Source organism: Trichechus manatus, unplaced genomic scaffold (genome assembly GCF_000243295.1).
Source record: "Trichechus manatus latirostris isolate Lorelei unplaced genomic scaffold, TriManLat1.0 scaffold00027, whole genome shotgun sequence".
NCBI classification, from domain to species: domain Eukaryota; kingdom Metazoa; phylum Chordata; class Mammalia; order Sirenia; family Trichechidae; genus Trichechus; species Trichechus manatus.
The window spans coordinates 563,345-584,045 of NW_004443963.1; the positions used below are offsets into that span (position 1 = coordinate 563,345).

Here is a 20,701-nt window from a genome sequence, read left to right on the forward strand (position 1 = left end):
CTACTTCTACAATATCCAACATAATTTTAGCCTTTGTCCATCCACATCTGTACCATGGCCTTCCACCTAACCTCCCCACCACAAATCATCCTATATACTGCTACCATATTAATCTTCCTCAGATCCTTCAACTTGCAGTTAATGAACGAGACATTTGGAGGATGGGGCCAAATGACAGAGGGCCTTGCAAGCCACTCTACTGGGTTTAAAACTGACAGAAACAGGAACCCATAATATCATGTTCTACTTTTTTCACACACATACTCTTCCTAGGAAGCAAGAACTTTGTGTTCCACCTTAGACAAATCACTTAATTTCATGTATAACATAAAAGAAATGGCTCCTTTAGGGATCCTAAACCTTAGGGTGGAGAAATACCTTAATAGCTCTGCTAACTCCAGAAAATGCTGGCTAATTTTGTATATGTGTATGTGAGAATTTTCTGGCACCTGAGAGCTCATAAATTTTCTCAGATTCTCAACAAGGTCTATTACTCAAAAAACAAAAAACAAAAGAACTCAAATAACAACAATAAAACAAAGTTAAGAACTATTGGCTTCCTTATATTCCTCAAGAAAGATAATTAATCCTCAGGAAAGGTAATTAAGCTCTTCAGTTAAGTATACATAATTGATTGACCTGACTATAAAATTTCTTGAGGGCAGAAATCACGTCATTTATTTTCTGTATTTTTCACAGAACTCAGTATAGGATGCCTACGAACTCAATAAATACTTGTTTACTGAGACATAAACAGAGGTGGAAAACAGAACTGTTTGTAGCAAGTAATTCTTTTTTTCAAAGTTTCTGAAGTAAAAAAGTTGTATTGTTAAATATCTAGTTATGTACATAATACAGAGTTGACCAGACAATGGAGAGTTAAAACTGCCTTTTGAACAAGAAAATGTTATGCTATATAACGTAAAAATTAATGATATAAGTGAAGTGACTTAAAATCCCTTCTTTAGTCATAAAAGAATAAAAAAAGAATAGATTATCTCGGGGGTAGGGTTTAAATTGCTGGGAAGAAATTTTGTAATTTTTCAGAAAAAATATATAATTATAGAATGAGATTATAATTCCTTCAGTAATTGTTAACAGAGCTGGTAGAAATGAACTTAGATTAGAAATCAGAAATCCTGGAATCTAGTCTTAACTCTGAAGAAAAATTTCTTGTTCAATGATGTACAGTCATGTGCCCTGAAACATCCATTCAGGCAGAGTCCAACTGCATACATGTCTGTGGTCCCATAAAATTATAACAGTTTAGAAATCCCAACAGGAGAATAGGGCGTAGCAGACGTAACACTTAAACACTTCCAAACAGTACAATGTTGTCATGAGCATCACAAAGTAGTGTGTGTGTTCATTACTATGAACCACTGCATGTATTTAACTGAAATTCTTAATATAATAGGCTTCATGGCCATCTGTTCTTAAGTGCAAGTTGTCCGTAAGTTAGACGTTCGTAACGTGGGGACTGGCTGTACATAATATGGTGTTCGCACAACGTCCAAATCACATAATGTCCTATTTCACAAACTGTATGGTGGATGTTAAGTGACACATAACTGTATTACTTAAGGAAAACAATTATATTGTTGTTGTTAATTGCCACTGAGTCGATTCCAACTCATGGTGACCCCATATGTGCAGAGTAGAACTGTGCTCCAGATGGTTTTCAAGGCTGTGATCTTTTGGAAGCAGACTGCCAGGCCTTACTTCTGAGGCTCCTTCAAGTGGGTTCAAACCACCAGCCTTTCAGCCAGTAGTTGCATGCTTAACCATTTGTTCCACCAAGGGACTCAAAACAATTATATAGGGAAGAAAAAACCTGAAACGAGATTATTCAAACAGTTCTGAATACTCTGGATAGGCAGTGTAATATAATTAAAAAAGAACAATGAATTTAGATTTAGAGACCCATGCTTGAATTTCAGCTGTGCCATTTACTTCCCATAACATGCTGAGCAAATGTCTTAACCGTATTAGTTTTCTCATCTTTTGTCAGGAAGGTAGCTAAGAGAAACAAATAAACACACACAGGATTGCTGAAAAGCATTAAGATGTGAGGATTAGATCTCAAAAGTTTGGCATTAACAAAGATTAAACTGATAAAATAGTTGGACATCTCCGTTTCTCTGAAGTAATTTCCAGAATCCCTTCTTTTTATTTAGCAAGAAAAAGCAAAAACTATGGCATAAATATCAGTTGAAACTGAAAATCTATACTAATAAGTCAGTATTAAACAAATGGGCAAAGTAGGACAAATTATTTTGGAGTTCCACTTTTAAAAAGATGATATAAAAGTTTTTCCTCCAATAACATAACCTCTTTTTAATCTAAACACTTTTTTCCAACTATAATTTTCAGAAGAAATAATGAAAAAGGTACCACACAAACAAGGACAAATTTTAGTTTAAAGAACTCCTAAGTGGACTGAGATGACAGCATAGAATTTTAATATTTAAAGATACAAATGTACAATCATTTTAATTTTTGGAAGCTAAACTAGCTTACAAATAAAAATTCATGTAATTCAGTATTTTTAATACTAGTGCTAAAACTTGTCCAAAAATATACATTTAGACATTTAAAAAACCCAAGAAATTCTCCACAGCTAAAGAACAACTTCAATTATTCATTTTCAGATGAAATATAAACGGAGTTTTATGAAAGGGAAAAAAAAAAAAAAAGAAAACAACTTTACAAATAACTTAACTTTCATTTATTCTTTCATTTAACAGATGCTAATAAGTACAAAAATGAGTGAAATCTCAGGGATAAAATGCCATCAAGGATGTCACAACCTAGTGAAGGAAAAGGACATAAAAACAACAAAAATATGTAAAAATGCTAAACTGGAGTTACGTACTACACACAGTGGTAAGAATAAGGAACAATGGACTTCTACTTTTTTCACATTTATAAAACTCAAAGTCAGCAAGAAATAACAAACACCTCAGCAAGTAATGAACAAAAGTTAACAAAACAGGAAATTCTCTTACTTGGAAAATCCTTTCCATCTGGGTAGTAATATTCTGTGAATTCTACATAAACAGCAGACATTTCTTGCGGAAGATACAGGGATTTTTTATTGCAGGAAACCATACTTTTAGGGGAAGAACGACATTGGTCTGCTGTAGAGACCTGAAAAAAGAATCACGTTTATGAAGTCGCACTGAATAAAGCCCTTTTCAAAAGAATTTATGCAATGTGGACAGTAGTTGAAACTCTTAAAACTACTTATAATAATGTATTAATGGTTATTTTCCAGTGCAAAGTTCACTATATATTTTACTTTGCAGCAAATTATTTTTAAATAATACCCACCAACTGTTCAGAAAATTCTATCACTTCTTTAGAGCTTTATCAATTTTAAAATCAACTTCAAACAATGCTCTTTGCAAATTTATTATTTTGAACCTTAAAATAACAGAAGTGAAAATAATTTTGTTAATACTTTTCCATGCATCTAACCACTGCAACAGTATTTTAGTAACGATATGCTATCTCGTAAACGGAGCCCTGGTGGCTCAGTGGTTAAGAGCTCAGCTGCGAACCAAAAAGTTGGCAGTTCAAATCCACCAGCCGCTCCTTGGAAATCCTATGCGGCAGTTCTACACTGTTCTGTAGGGTCACTATGAACTGGAATCGACTCGAGGGCAACCGGAAATGGGTAACGGTATCTTGTAAATATAGTAGAATTATAATTTATATTGTATTTTATATTAGAATTATAATGCATATCATATTTTAGATCTACATATCATAAACCGTTAGAAGAATGGGGGTTAGGTATTACTGGCATTTTTTCAGATGAAGAAATAGGTTCAGATGGGTTAAGTGACTTTTTGAAAATAATATACATTAAGTCCTCAAGGACAGCATGGTTCTCCAATATGCTTTTTATAATAATTCCTTACCATAATTTCTCTATTATTATTAAAAATAATATAGCTATAAATACTTCTGTCAAATCGTTTGAACTCTTATTTTTCAAGAGACTGCTAGCATTAAGGTTTTTGTTACATTTTTCACTCTGCCTCCAAAATAGCTTCATTTATAATTACATAAAAAATACATATATACTAATTTACTGAATTAGTATTCTACCAGTACAGTTTTATAAATTTTATTGATTTACGCTGGTTTAGTAGGCCCAGGGCTGTAAACTAGAGACTATTTTAAGCTTTTTTTCATTCATTCAACAGCATGGTTGTATATTTCTCACATAAAGTGGAATATTCTCCAATAGTTTATTTATTATGTTTTTGCTTGTATAAATTGCCTAACTAAACTTTTAAATTATTTTACAGTCTATAAATTTAAGTCAGTCCTTTACATTATCTAATTAAGAAGCTTTTCTCTGCATAACTGAAACACATCCATTTCAATTCAGTGTCAAGTTATTTTAATGGACAACAGCTTATCTCCTTTACATTATATAGTTAAAAGGTTATTCAAATTTGGATGAGCATACTATTTTATTTTCTAGTTATCTTTGTTTGTTTTGTTTGTGATATGTTTGTGTATGTGGGGTTTCTTTAATGTATTTTTCACTCTCACTTGGGATTATGGATGATTCCCATCCCTCACTTTCATATGAATTTATGTAAATCCTATAATTTTCTTTCTTCGGGGTATATATCCCATGACAAGAGAATCTGCAAGTATTTAACAGTTGTTTATTCCTATTTTGAATGCTTCTATTTTGTCACTGTTTCCTTAGCTTCATATTTCCATTGGAGGGAAAGCATTTTGAGTAATATTCCTGACCTCTCTTCTTGCCCTCACTCACTCCTCCCTAAGAACTCCAGGGGAGGAGTGACTTGTCTAAGCATGCTCTGCTTGTTCCTCTTCCTCTCTACCCTACCCTTCTCCTCTACCTTTCTCTTTGGGATCGGCCTGTCTGCTTAAGTACAGGCAGGTACTCAGCTCAGCTTCTCCATGCCATCTAGATGTTAACAAAGGGAATGTCCTCGTTAGGGAAGCCTGCAGTATTGCCAGGGACAATGACGGGAGAGTAAACTATTAGTAAAATTATTTGGCTACAATCTTCAAATTATGTTCTCTTTAGCTTTAATAAAGATATTTTTATCTGTCAGCCAGACTCCTGCATCTACCTCTCACTTGATTATGAACTTAAGCAAGGGAAGAATGTGTTATTTATTGGCCTAAAACAACAATATGCCAGGATTCCATTGATTTTTATAGATGATTCCTAGACATATGACCATGGCTTTTGCAAAATGTTTCTTTTACTTCCTTTTTTCCTCAATACTTATTACTCGTTTCTTTTTCAACTCTTTGCCAGAGTCATTATCTCTAACATGATGCAGAAGAGAAGTGATAACAGAGAGTACTTTTACTTTGCTTCTCTTTTTAAGGGCAATTCTTCTAATTCTTCACAGAATATAGTGAAAGGATCCTGGTTTCAAATAAATACCCATTATCATGTTACTGAAGAATTTATAAGGAATGGATTTTATACTTTATTAAATGCTTTTTTACCATCTGTTAATGTAGTCATAACACTTTTTCTCTTTCTCTTTTCGATGTAAAATAACATTATTTTAAAGATATTTATTTCTTTCATACCTAAAAGGTTACTACTAAAGGAAAAATGATTTCATGTGTAACTCAGTCCTTCAAAACCATCTTAAACGTGCCTAAAGTTATAAATATGTGCAATACAATCTGTTAAATATTCTACGTTATAACAATATATTCCAACACAGAGGTGTAAAATAAATACATTTCAAACACAGGAAAAAGATTTAAAGTCTTCTTTAAGTAACATTATATACAGGATGTAGAGAAAGAAGCAATTGTACAGTAAGAAAATAACTGTGAGATCAGAGATCCTCAAAATTGGCACTATTGACATTTGGGGCCATTTAATTCTTTGTTGGAAGAGCTGGCCTGTGCATTGTATCCCAGTCCATCTCAGTCGGAAAGTTCCACTGAAACCTGTTCAGCATTATAGCAACACGCAAGCCTCCGCTGATAGAGAAGTGGTGGCTGAGCATAAGATGCACTGGCCAGAAACTGAACCCTGGTCTTCCATATGGAAGGCAAGAATATAAAGCATAACAATTCATAAACGAAAACACAAATCTGCAGTACTTTATTTCATTTTTTAAAATTAAAATTATATATTCTACTGTATTGGTCTCAAAGACTTTGATATTAGACCATGTTGTATGATTACAGCCTGAATAACAACAACAAAAAAAAACCATACTCGTTGCTGTCAAGTCAATTCCAACTCAAAGCGACCATACAGGACAGAGTAGAACTGTCCCACAGGGTTTCCAAGGAGCAGCTGGTGGATTCAAACTGCCGATTTTGGTAAGCAGCTGTAGCTCTTAACCACTGCGCCACTAGGGCTCCAACAGCCTGAATAAGACTATGACCATAAACGGGACAGAGTTCTTGGCTATAAAATTATGTTCATAGAATACAATTTGGTATGACCAATATTGTGTAGTTCAATAAACAAAAAATGCATTTTAGTTTCTCCTCTTAAAATATAGGACAGACCACAGAAGCAAAAGTTAATGAACTGAAATTTTCTATCCCATCTAAGTTGACCATTTTACAGAACTGGTCAAGATGTTTTTAAATAATATGGCAGCATTAGCTCATAAGAGTTGCTTGTAGGAGATACTAAAGTGCTTATGAGAAGATTTAATTAAAAAAAAAAAAATACCTGGTATATATTGAAATCTGCAAGTCTAACCACAACAGAACTAGACATCAGCTTAGCTTTTGATTGTTGAGATAATACTGAAGGTGTTCTGGAAGCTCCTTTAAGAGTTGATTCTTTCTCTGTGGGAAATAAAAACTCCTTTCAATTTATTGTAAAATTATTTTTAATAGTCATTCTTTTACTACTAAGACAGCTACTAGAAATATAAACGAACCCTAACTTCTCAAACAAGATAATATATGAGAAAATACTTTATAAGTTATAAAGTGCTACAGGAAGGTAAGTCATTGTGATGATTATTCTTTAAACAGCAATCATACTTATATCACATTTAAGACACTCTCCTACAAGACAGTTTGGCTGGAATTCCTGTTAAAAGTGAGAGATTTACTGCCATTTAAGAATCTGAAAAATTCTACCTGGGTATAATTACTGGTTTTATTAATTTTAAAAGTGCATTGGTCCATAAGCCTATGTTTGTCTGAATGAAAGGTGTAAGTACTTTAGACATTAATTATATTACTTATTTACAGAAAATATCATATTATGAGAGACACACACACACACACACACACACACACACACACACACACACACACACACACACACACACACACACACAAATAAATACCAGGGGAATGCCGTAATGTTGTTATAGGTAAAGTACCTGTTTGTGTGTGCTGGGGAGAGGCATGTGTTGGGGATTTAGGAGGTGAACCTACATTATGATCCTTCACAGCCTGTTTAAGCATTTCAACGTTGCATTCAAATTCATGTAACAACTCGTTGGCCCATCCATTTTTTGTTTTGCTTGCATCACTAAAATACATCCAATGGTTACAACTATCACCTGTAACATGAACAGATATATTACTGAAAAATGCAATTTTTACTTATTTTATTATAACAATACTTCCAAAGAGATTTATTCACATTCTCAAGGAATTCATTAAACTTCCAATGATTTAAAGCCTTCATATACGACTGTCTTAGTCATCTAGAGCTGCTATAACAGAAATACCACAAGTGGATGGCTTTAACAGAGAGAAATTTATTCTCTCATAGTCTAGTAGGCTACAACTCCAAATTCAGGGTGCCGGCTCCAGGGGAAGGCCTTCTCTCTCTGTCGGCTCTGGAGAAAGGTCCTTGTCATCAGTCTTCCCTTGGTCTGGGAGCTTCTCAGCACAAGAACCTCAGGTCCAAAGGATGCACTCTGCTCCCAGCACTGCTTTCTTGGTGGTATGATGCCCCCATGTCTTTCTGCTTGCTTCTCTCTTTTATATCTCAAAAGAGATTGGCTTAAGACACTATCTAATCTTATTGACCTCAATATAACTGCCGCTAATTCATCTTATTACATCATAGTGATAGAATATACAACACATAGGGAATCACATCAGATAACAAAATGGTAAACTATCATACACTACTGGGAATCATGACCTAGCCAAGTTGACATATAGTTTTGGGGGACACAATTCAATCTATGACAACTACCAATTTTAATCTCCCTAGAAAATATGATTAAAACATTTACAAATGAGGCAAAGAGTATAAAAAGCAAATGATCTGAGAAGGTTTCTATCTAGAACGCATTCTTGGTGAAATATCACTCAAAGTCTCAATTCAAAGCAGAGCTGATGGCCAACCTTCACTGAATGCTCAACTACCTAGTAAATCTCCATTGGACAGAACCCTAGAAAATACCACCATAGAAAAATCCTGTTATCAAAAATCTGTTGTACTATAACTTACAAAAGTCTAATATATAAAAATGATAAAATAAGGATTATCCAAACACTTAAGAAACCAATAAAACTTACGATGAACATCAGTCATCATGTAATAAACATACAGAAAAGGTTTTTGGAGGGAAAATATAAAAGCAGGATTATTAGGCTTCTAACAACTAAGAAAATAAATACGTACATGAAAGAGTTAAATAGAATCTACTTCATGACTGAAAGTTTTACCTTCTAAAATATGAATGATTTCTACAACTAAAAAATTTTAAAGTATATATAATTAACTTATGGATCAGGAGGATAAGATAGAAGATGAAGCTCTTCAAAAGAGAACCAAAACAACAAACAGTATAACCTACAAATTCTGTCAGGTAGTGATAGAGAAATGACAACACTAGGAGGTAGAAATGTGTGAACAGAAAAATGTTATCAGTTATTAAAAGTCCTGAAAATTTTAAATTATACTTATTTATTTTTTCTTATCTGTATGAGTTAAAAAAACAAAACAAAAACCTATGAATCAGGAAAATGCAGAGATGGATATAAGGTCAATTTTGGCCATGAACATACATACTTCTTGTCTTTATTACTTGGCAGAAAAGAATCTATCAACATCTGGTTGTTAAAACACCTATTAACTCTTATTTACTGAAGATTATTAGAAAATATAGATGAGTTTTTAAAAAAAAAAAGAAATGCCTAGAATCTTACAGTCTAGCTAAATCCACTGTTAACATTTTGCTATATTTTATATTCTTTTCTGATTTTTGAATAAACATATCATTTAAAACTTCATTTAAAAATACATATTGATTAGTAACTGATTTTTATCATAATTAACTAAATATCACAAATATATGTCCTCTGTATTCTGGTGATTTTTTTTTAAGTTTTAGATCAGTTATTTGGAAAACGGTCAATTTCTAATAGTGGTAAAATGTTCCTAATAATCTACATAAACCTCAATATAAGTGTATGAATATTTTCTATGGCAACTGTATTTTCTCGGGAGAAGTACTGCCAGGGGAAAAAGTAATAAAGATTTGTTAATCTCTTTTCTCCTTAACAAATAAAATAAAGTAAAATGGCTATATAATTTTTTTTCTTTTACAGTTTTATTGCAGTATGACTGACATACAGTAAACGGTATATATTTAAAGTATACAATTTGATGTTTTGACATACGTCCTAAAAGCATCACCACAATCAAGATAGTAAACATACCCATCACCCCTAAAAGTCTCCTCATGTCCCTTTGTCATCCCTTCCTCCTGACCCTTTCCACTCGCCCATCCTCAGGTAAACACTGATTATGACTACATAATTTAAAAGAGAGATTTCTTTAAAGATAATTGTTACATATACATACCTGCTTTGTGATAAGGGTAATAATCTACAGTTAGCTGAGTAAAAGAGAGTTGCATAGCCCCTCCAGTAATACGTCTGTTTGACTCTGGGAAAAGAAAAGACGGAATTGAGAGAAAGAGAAAGAAAACTGATCTCAGAAGCCTCAATTTATCATAGAACATTTTTACTATACTTGGAGTCGAAGTAGTAATAAATATCATTCTTTCATCATGGATAGTACATCAAGAATTTTAGGAAATGCAATTCAATCCAAAAAATATTTAGAGTTCCTATAATGTGTGACCATCACTTCTCTGTCAGTTTGTTATACTGTGGTGGCTTACGTGTTGCTGTGATGCTGGAAGCTATGCTACGGGCATTTCAGATACCAGCAGGGTCACCCATGGTGGGCAGGTTTCAACACAGCTTCCAGACTAAGACAGACTAGAAAGGAAAGCCCGGCTATCTTTTGGAAGCAGATCGCCAGGCCTGTCTCCCAAGGCACCTCTAGGTGGATTCGAACCAAAAACCTTCGGTTAGTAGTCCAGCACTTAACAGCCACCCAGGGACTCCTCAAAGTCACAGAGGTATAGTAAAATCAAAAGTAGATCACAAGTCAGTATAACTTCAACTTAAAAGTTAAATTTTAAAGCAACACGGACAAGTCAACTAAACGTAAGGAAAACACAAATTAAGATTATTGTTGTTGTCATTGAATCGGCTCCTACTCATGGCGACCTTATGTACAATAGAACAAAACATTGCCTGGTCCTGTGCCATCTTCATGATTGTTGGTATGTTTCTATTGTATCAATCCATCTCACTGAGGATTTCCCTTGTTTTTGCTGACCCTCTCCTTTACCAAATATGATGTTCTTTTCTATAGCTATGTATACCCTTCCTGTATTAATTCCAATTAACCTCAATTAGTAGAATTTATAGTACAGGTCCACAATCCCTTATCTAAAACCTTTGAAAACAAATATGTTTCAGAATTTTAAAAATTTTATTAAGTTAATATGGTACATATACAGTATATCTATCATGCAACACTCCCAGCAGGTTCTAAGGCAGCATTAAGTAATAAAAAATAGTATTTTTGCAGCAAAATATATAAACATTTACACTAAATAGATAAAATAAAAATAATAAACATGTTGAGTCAGGTCAGGTTTCGCCACCAAACAAGTTTTTCACAAACTTCTGAAAAAAACTTGTGTGAGCTTTCTGGATTTTAGAATAGCAGATAGTGATTACTGTGAGGGAGATATTTTGGTGGAGAGGTTCTCCCCTTAAAGAGCATCATTCAGCTTATTCTACAGGGGGATAATTCGGAGTGAGGAATGTAAAAAAGCTTAGACAATACTTTCTCTGTTCTGATGCTTATTAGTTAACCTCATCTCATTTTGTTATTTTAGTTCGTTTTAACCTTTTTGGATATTCCTCTCAAAGCACTAAAGTAAAAGATGCCAACTATAAGCCAAACAACAATGATGAACAAAGGAAAAGACAAGAAATCCCTCTCCAAACTCAAATCTTCCTCACTTTCTCCCCTCCCCACTTCTATCTAGCAGCGGGTATCTGGGCTGCCTTGTCTAATGAAGGGAGGGTAAGTTCTACCGCTAAATACCCAGGGTCTCAGTATTCACTCTCTCAGTTTTAAAATTCCAGAGTAACAATTTCATGGATATAGATTCTGATTCAGGCATGAGGTGCACAGGTTAGGTAACGCTGCCTTAAAAAGATCCTCAGTTTGATTCTCATGCTCACCAAAGTCTGGATTTCAGAATAGTAGATAAGTGATTACTATTAGGCAGATATTTTGGTGGAGAGGCACGTCTATCTGTTGAACCTTCCCAACATCTGTGGGCCAGGTATACTTGCCAACAGAGGCAGAAATGCCAAGCATCTACATTAATGAACCACAGATTTTCAAAGTGACCAAGAGCAGCTTTTTACTTATCCAGTTACCTAATCCTACTAACTAAGAAAAAAACAAAAAGCATAAAATCTTTAAAAAATAGCAAGACTTCTGGAAAAGAGGGTGCGGTGCAGTGAATTACTTAATATGGCCCTTCTAGCCATACTCTTTTGTAACTCTCACCAAACGACTGGGTGGGACTATGCAAATGACATGCTTATGGCCCACCAAGGGGATTGGATAGCTTGCTAATAATGTAAACAAGGTGCATGGCACTCTTCTGGGGATTTAAAAAAAAAAACAAAGCCACTGCCATTGAGTCCATTCTGACTCATAGCAACCCTACAGGACAGAGTAGAACTGCCCCATAGAGTTTCCAAGGGGTGTCTGGTAGATTCGAACTGCCAACCTTTTGGTTAGCAGCCGTAGTGCTTAATCACTACACCATCAGGGTTTCCCTTGTGGGGGTGGGACCATGCAAATAAGGTATACGGAACCCTAACGAGGGATTGGTCAGTTTTGTCATCTCACTAGGCTTAAACTGATCCAACCCAGTAGCAGAAAGGGGGGATCTCACCACCACCAAGATAGAAGAGCCAGGAGTGGAGCGCATCCTTTGGACTCAGGATCGCTGCACTGAGAAGCTCCTGGAACCAAGACACAGAGAGAGAGAGCTGTAACATCAAGGATGGCAAGAAGCAGCGGCAGAGAAACAACAGCAGCAGAGGCTGGAGACCAGCAGATTGGTAGGAAACTGGCAGGAGACGATGTGGTGGGCTTCTCGGCCCACAAAGCAAGAAAGCTGAGTGTCTTCAGGCAGGAAGCTTGCTGGCAGAGTAGGGTGCCTCTGGGCACTTGGTGGAGCTAGGTTTGCTGACCCATGGAGCTAGAGCTGAGCACCTTCAGGCTGAGGCTTACTGGCAGAGTGGGGTGCCTCTGGGTACTTACTGGTAGAGCTAAAAGAGCTTTGTAACACTTGCCTCAGCAGGGCAGAGGCCTGGCCGAGGGGCCAATGGCCAGAGAGAGACCTACCTGCAGGCACAGCTGAGAAGAGGCTGTCCTGATTGAAGAACTATATTCTGAGCATTATGAACCTGAACTGTATCCTGTTACTTCCCTAATAAACCCCATAACCATCAGTATGGTCTGTGAGTTCTGTGTGGCCACTGCAATGAATTATCAAACCGAGCAGAGGAGAGAGTGTCATGGGAGGGATGGCTGGTGTCAGAATTGGTAAAAAAGGTTGGAGAGATAAGGTATGTCTGACCTCTGCCTCACAGTAATCAGCCTTGGACTGTTGATGCGGATAAGGATTCTCTCTTCCCCTTGTGAAGTTAGAGGAGGTCAAACACCACTGCCACACTATTTTTAGGAAGGGTAACACAGAAAATGACTTTCACACCCACTCAGTACTCTACTAAAAAAATAACAGTAAAACGAGTTTTAAAGAGAATTAATCCACAGGACAAAAATAAAAATTTGAGAGGTAAAGTGCAGAAGGATGACGAGTAATTTACTTAGTATAACCTTCAAATCAAAACCTGACTAGGATAAGGAAGAAAATTACAGGTCAATTTAGCACTGTATCGAAAGTTCTAGACAATATAATAAGACAAGAAAATGAAATAAAAGACATAAAGATTGTAACAGAAATAAAGTGGTCATTATTCACAGATAACATAAATAGAAAATCCATATGAAAAGATATTTTGCCTTCTACCTCACAGCACAGCCCTACTACTACCCATTGCCATCAAGCTAATTCCAACTCATAGCGACCCTATAGTACAGAGTAGAATTGCCCTATAGGGTTTCCAAGAAGCGGCTGGTGGATCTGAACGGCCGACTTTTTCACCAATCTCTTAACCAATGCACCACCAGGGATCCACAACATAGCTATATAGCTAATTGTGAAAGATAAAACAATAAAGCCTCTGAAAGATAACCTAAGTGAATATATTCATGGTTTAGAGTAGACAAGGAAATAAATTAACAATGACGAAAACACTGATAAATTGTTCCCTGCCATCGAGTCAGCCCCCAATTCATTGGTAACCCCATGCACAACAGGATCGGACTGTTGTGATCCATAGGGTTGTCGCTGGCTGATTTTCTGAATTAGATTGTTAGGCTTTTCTTTCTAGTCTTAGTCTGGCAGCTCTGCTGAAAACCTGTTCTGCATCATAGCAACATGCAAGCCTCCACTGACAGATGAGTGCTGGCTGTGCCTGAGGTGCACTAGCTGGGAATCAAAACCAGGTTAGCTGCTTATACTGAGCGAAACAAACCAACAACAAAAGGACAGATACTGTATGAGACCACTATTTTAAAAATTCAAGAAAAGGTTTACACATAGAAAAAAACAATCCTTGATGGTTACAAGGGAGAGAAGGGGTGAAGATGGGAAATCACTAACTAGATAGTAGACAGGTGTTAACTTTGGTGAAGGGAAAGACAACACACAATATAAGGGAAGTCAGCACAACTTGACTAGAAGCTTCCTAGACACATCTAATCACCTTGAGAGACTGAGTTACTGGGGCTGAGGGCTGGAGACCATGGTCTTGGGGGACATCTAGGTTAACTGGCATAACAGTTCATAAAGAAAATGTTCTACATCCTGTTTTGATGAGCAGTGTCCAGCATCTTAAAAGCTTGCGAGCAGCCATCTAAGATACATCTATTGGTCCCATTCTGTCTGGAGCAAAGGAAAATGAAAAATACCAAAGACACAAGGAAAATTTTAGTCCCAAGGACTAATGGATCACATGAACCACAGCCTCTACCAGCCTAAGCCCAAAATAACTAGATGGTACCCAACTACCACCAATGATGGCTGTGATGGCTCTGGGCATCCTGGACAGAGTGGGAGAAAAATGTAGAACAGAATTCAAATTCACAAAAAAGACCAGATTACTGGTCTAATAGACACTGAAAGAACCCCCAAGACTATGGCCATCGGACACCCTGCTAACTCAGAACTGAAGCCACTCCTGAAGTCAAGCAAGATTCATTCTAGACTATGACCAAGACATACAATCTTCTCATTCAACACTTAAAGAAGCTAGAATAAAAGAAAAAAAAAAACAGTTAAAAATTCTTCAGGAAAATATCATCAGCTAGACTACTAATGTAAGGATACACGCAAGGTCTCAAAATTTACCTGTCAGCACTCTTTCTCAAGAAGATAAACACAGGAGGTGCTACTCCAAAACAAGGGCGAAATCCAACAAGGCATGGGATATAGGAGATAGGATACCCAATCCTCAAAGCGAAATCTCTAGGACTTTGGAAAGGGCAACCCCAGGGTGACACCTGTGCTGTAGGCCTAGAAAACAACTAGACCACAATGGAACAGGCCAGAGGCTCTAGTAGAGATATCTCTAGAAGATGTAATTAATAGAATAGCTTTATGACAGGAATTTAGGTTCCTAACAAAATTTTAGGATGATGGGGAGAGTGTAGGGGTAGGATGAGAAATGTCAAATAGCCACATAGCTGTGACTGCAAGCACATGTAGGTAATGGGGATAATAGGAATAACAACGTGCTCATTTTCTATTGTGAGAAGTCAACAGACAATGTCTAAAGCTGAAAAATCAAGAACTGGAAGTATAAGCATATTATTTTGAGACATGAAAGTAAATACCCGAAGAAATAGCTTTAAAAAAACAAATTCAAAGCAGATGCTTCTGGCAGAACAGTAAACTGACAAGGGTAGAGTAAGTATTAAGAGGAATCAGAGTAGTCAGGAGACTGCTTTTTTTGGTAATAAGCCTTGGGAACTATTTGCATCTTTAAACTATGTGTTTAAACTGTATTAATTTATAACTGTACAAAAGTATAACTTTGATAAATATATAAAAATTTGTACTTAGTAATTCATAAAAAAAATTAATTTATATTGTACTTTAAACAGTCCCTCATCCTTAACCTATGAGACTCCAAACCCTTCTATGATGGTTCCTAACTACCTGAAAAGCAGTATGATGCAATGCGAAAAACACTGTCCTAAAAGTCAAGAGACCTGGGTTCTATGTCTACCTCTGTGGTCTCACTTCATACTAATACATGGAGTTTTACATGTCAAAATAATGCTATAGATCCACTATTAATAGCACATGCATACACCCATCTACCTCTATCAATCCACACCTCCACTCACCTGCAACATATATACACACAGTACTGAAGGGTTTTTGTACGGAATTATCCATATTTTTTTAATTTAATCCTTCTAATAAATAAATAATAAATAATAAAGAGCTCAAATACACATCTTTAAGCCCAGTCAGTAGTCTCAAATATACAATCGTGATTTATTAATAAACTATTTTAACCAAATGAGCCAATTGGTCAAGATATAGTTTTTATACTGATTTTTTTTTTTTTTTTTTAAAGCAGACAAATAATTTGGACTGTTCAGTAGGACAGGAAAGTTTTTTTTTCTGGATTTTGACTGGAACAGGATCTAAGAAGCTGAGCAAAGTGAGGGAGTTTATTAGATTAGGGGAACAATAGAAAAAAATGAATATGGATGAAGTCATATAATTCCAGGTTGTGGAATGAAGAAATTTTAAGACCAAAATGGTGGTCAGGAATTTGGTCAGAAATACATAGATAAACACAATGCTGATAACACATGTGCAAACAGTTATGGTTTGACTATAGGCTAAAATTTAATTTCTGACAATTTCAAGATTTTGAGAAAGCTAATTCGAAGGCAAGACTAATATTTCAGCATCTTCTAAGGGTGTTATCTCCCTAGTTTTTTATTTTTTTTAATATAACAGTAAAATCTGTTAGCATTGATAGCTAACGATTACTGAAATGAAGTTCTAACTACTAAACCAAAATGAAAAATTTCATACCAACATATAATGCTTCAAATTATACCTTTTACCTATGTATCAGTGAGCCCTGGTGGTGCAGTGGTTAAGCACTCAGCTCTAACCAAAAGGTCGGTGGTTGGAACCCACCAGCCACTTCTCAGGAGAAAGATGTAGTAGTCTGCTTCTGGAAAGATTACAGCCTTGAAAATCCGATGGAGCAGTTCTACTCTGCCCTATAGGGTCACTATGAGTCAGAATCGACTCAACGGCAATGGGTTTTTATGTCTGATCTATGTATCATATATGAGTGATAAAATTATGACGAATTATTTTGTAGTACATGTAACATATGATAAACAATCCAAATTTATAGTCAAATCTAGATAAACCAAAATAGCTTGAAATATGCAGGTTTATTACCTTTTTCTTTAGCATGAATGTCATCACATATGTGCAGATCTAGATGAGAAATCACTAAATGATGGGAGGTTTCTTTAACATCAAAGTCACTGAATAGTTTCACAATTGCATCATTTAGATCAGGCGCATTTGAAGTCTGTGGTGTCTTCACTTGCTGGGTAGATGGTGCTACAGTAGAACTCTAAAAAGATTAAAAACTGCCCTATTACTGAAAGTTAAGCACTTGAAATTTCACATATAAGAAAACCTAAATGTTTGCAATAAAAAGTCATAAAAAGAAGCATAATACATTTTCTTTTGTATCAATAACTCAGCTCCCCTAAAATGGTTTCCTAATTATATAGGAATAAAATTAAAAGTTAAAAACTGGAAAACTACACACAATTTGAATAAGAACCCAATGTTTCTGTAAATATTTGAACAGTTATATTTACATATTCATAGCTCTTCTTGTTTTAGAAATTATATTTTATTAGTAAAGGCAGCTTATTTGAATATTATTAGTTTTGTATATTAAAAAAGGAAACAAATGTGCGCCCTGCATACATGGGCTGTACACACTGCGATACAGCCATTAGAAATAAATCACTTCCTTGTGGAAGAAGCCCTTGTGATATTATTCAGTACTGTAAAGTGCTCTGGTGCCTCTCTTAAGTTGTGTGCTGTGTCCTTTGAACTTGGTTATCTGAAGAAGCCAGAATGCATAAGGGATTTATAATGAGTTTGAGTTCAAATATTCTTCTCCCTAAAGAGAAAATGCATGGAATACTGTTGAAGTGTAAAGACATACATGAACTTTTAATAACCTAAAATGATTCTCGAAACATAAGTATACGGTGAGATGTTCTGACATACGAACCACAGAATTATACATGAGGCTTTGGTAATAGTTATCAAAATGACAACCAAATTTTTCCATTTAAAAAAAGTTAACTATTTTTTAATTTAGAACAACACATTAATAGAGTTAGCTATTTACAGAAAACCAAAGTACACATATTATACATATATATATTTATACATACATCTATTAAGAACTATAATTATACTAGAAAAGAATTTCCAAGTATACTTAGTAAATGAGAATCTCCCAACAAAAATTATTAGTGCCTAAGTAATTAAAGAAAACGAAAGATGACATATAGCTGTGAAACTTTAAATTCTAGGGACTGAAGCCAAACTTCTAATTAACTGTAAAATAAACTGATTTCCATCAGAAAAATCACTTTTTCTCATGTTTTCGGCACCTACTTTCAAACCCTTAACAGACTAGTATTTATGTCTATGATGATAACATTTTAAAACACTTTCCTATAGTTCTTTAATCATGTTTCTCTCTTTTTCATCAAGACAAATACTGATACAATGAAAAACAGAAACAATCTCCCTAAGAACTTTTTCTTAATACTGTGGTATTAAGGTTTCTGGTTTCAGGATGCTGTTTTTGAAAAAACCAAAACAAAACAAAACAGGCCACTATACACTTCACCTCCTGAACAATCTTAACATCTCTCAAGTTTTAACTGTCTTCACTTCTTCTAAAGAAAAAAAGAACGAAGTCAAGAAAATATTTACGATAGAAAATGGTTGCCAATGGTACCGCAAGAACCAAGACTTTCTGTGTGAAACTAAAGTAATAACATGGCAACTAACCATCCAAGAAAGCAACTCTAGGGCATAAGAGAATGGTTAAGTAAATTCACTATGAAATGTTACAAAGTGACAAAAAGTAATAATTAAATAACCAACAATATGGAAGAAAACTGCATATACTTCTTACTACAACTATGAAAAATGTAGATGTCTAGGCAAAAAAACCTAAGGAAATACCTCAAAATGCTAACACTGGCTTTGTTGTGGTGGTAGGATTATGAAAATTTTCCTTGTTTCTAGTTTCCTAATCTGTATTCCATTTTATATATAAACATATCCACTTATTATGCAAATAAATAAGTTGCAGTATCATCAACCCTTTGTCCATTAGTCTTCAGTTTCAACCACCATCTGTTAATGACATCTTAAGCTATATAAATCTTCACTGCAAGCCTTAACAGACTAGTCTATGTCTACTATGTCTACGACAGTAATAGTGTAAAAAAGACACTCTCCTGTACTTCTTTAATCATATTTTTTCAACTCCAAAATGGAACTCATTATTACCTTTTCTTAAAGCCTTACCTCCCTTAATCAAACTTGCTTCCTTCTGCATTTCCTTTCTTGGCTAGTAGAGCCACCAATTATCATTCTTGAAGTTCTCAAATTTTCCCTCTTCCTTAACTCCAACTGATAAAAGATTCAGTTGCTTCTCCCCATTTTGGCTTGTTATTTCTTCTTTCAAACCATTAAGTCCACACCTGCTCTAAAATGATAGTCTTTCTCTCCTTTGGTACATCCACCTCAATGCCACTATACCATATATGATGTGTCCTACCCTACTTCAAAATTTTCATTGGTTCCCAGATGCCTATAGGAAAAAGTTCAAATTATTCAACATACCTAATCTTCCTATCTAGTTACAGCATACTGCTGCTTCAACTCATGCCTCTTGCCTAAGAATGCCCTATTCTAATGCTATAGTCCTGTAGTCTGTTCACCAGAGCTTTTTTCTAAAGTTCCCCTAAATAATTTTGAAAAGGTCTTACTGGATGAGTATTACTTATTGATAGAATGATACAGGGTTCAGTATCAATTCTCTATCTATGTATTTGTTTTTACGGCTATACTGGGAAAATGTTTTCACATAAATAGGCAGGTTGGAAAGAAAGGAGTTGTTTTAGCAATGTGACTTGATTCTTTAAATTCCTTCAAGTTACATGCCAGGATTCACAAAGTGATCTACTACAAAAAATTATTTTTTAATAAGCTGACAATTATCATATCCACCTTCAAATATCTTAAAAGCAAAGAACTAGAAATAACCTGACATGTTACTTTGTCATTAAAGTCATTCACTTCCAACATGGACAACAACATTTCAAACTGCCTCTTTGTCTTGTTCCCCAGGTTTTTTTGTTTTGTGTTATTTTGTTTAAACTTCCTGGACAAATCCACCATAGTAAGACTAAGGATGAATAAAAGAATGCCCTTCATTTGCAAAGTAGAAGAGTAATTATGAAAAGGAACAACAAGTCTGACATCTTAAGCACATTCTCAAGCAGACCAAGTTTAAGACAGTAGAAGATGTGGAACTCAGTTTCCTTAAAACTTTTTATGCTCAATATCCCTTGGAAAGTTGTCTTCTACCCCTGAAGGCATGTATACCTTACTCTGAAAACCACTGTTATAGTAACAGCAAACTCTTCACCTTCATCAGAAAATACCATGCTCTTTAATACCACCATACTTTTGCAGATTCTATTCCTTCTTCTGAAACACCATTTCCCTCATGTCTACCTGTGAACTTCTACTCATTTTTAAGACTTAATTTCACTGTCCTCTTTGTGAAACCTTTCTGAATTCTGTAAGCAGTTAATTAAAACTTCCCTGTGGAAGCTGGTGATAGGGAACCCAAGGTTGAGTAAGGATATTATTGCTGTGTTGTGAGATTGTTAACCATTGTCATAGGGCAACATGTGCAGTAACTGTTAAATGAGAAACTATTTTGTTCTGTAAGCCTGCATTTTAAGTGAGAATAGCAGCACAACTGGAAGAGCGTAGTCAATGTCACTGAACTGTGCATGTAGAAATTTTTGAAATGGTGTATCTTCAGCTATGTGTATTTT

The 20,701-nt window shown here is 35.2% G+C and overlaps 1 protein-coding gene across 1 annotated transcript in view; it reads right to left on the reverse strand.

Moving 5' to 3' along the window:
• Positions 1–20,701, reverse strand: part of BLTP3B (bridge-like lipid transfer protein family member 3B) — a 129,204-nt gene that overhangs the window by 50,731 nt on the left and 57,772 nt on the right. Inside the window, 5 exon segments of the mRNA XM_004374006.3 lie at positions 3,009–3,150; positions 6,716–6,834; positions 7,383–7,565; positions 9,830–9,913; positions 16,980–17,160. Coding sequence (XP_004374063.3) covers positions 3,009–3,150; positions 6,716–6,834; positions 7,383–7,565; positions 9,830–9,913; positions 16,980–17,160 — 709 coding nt within the window.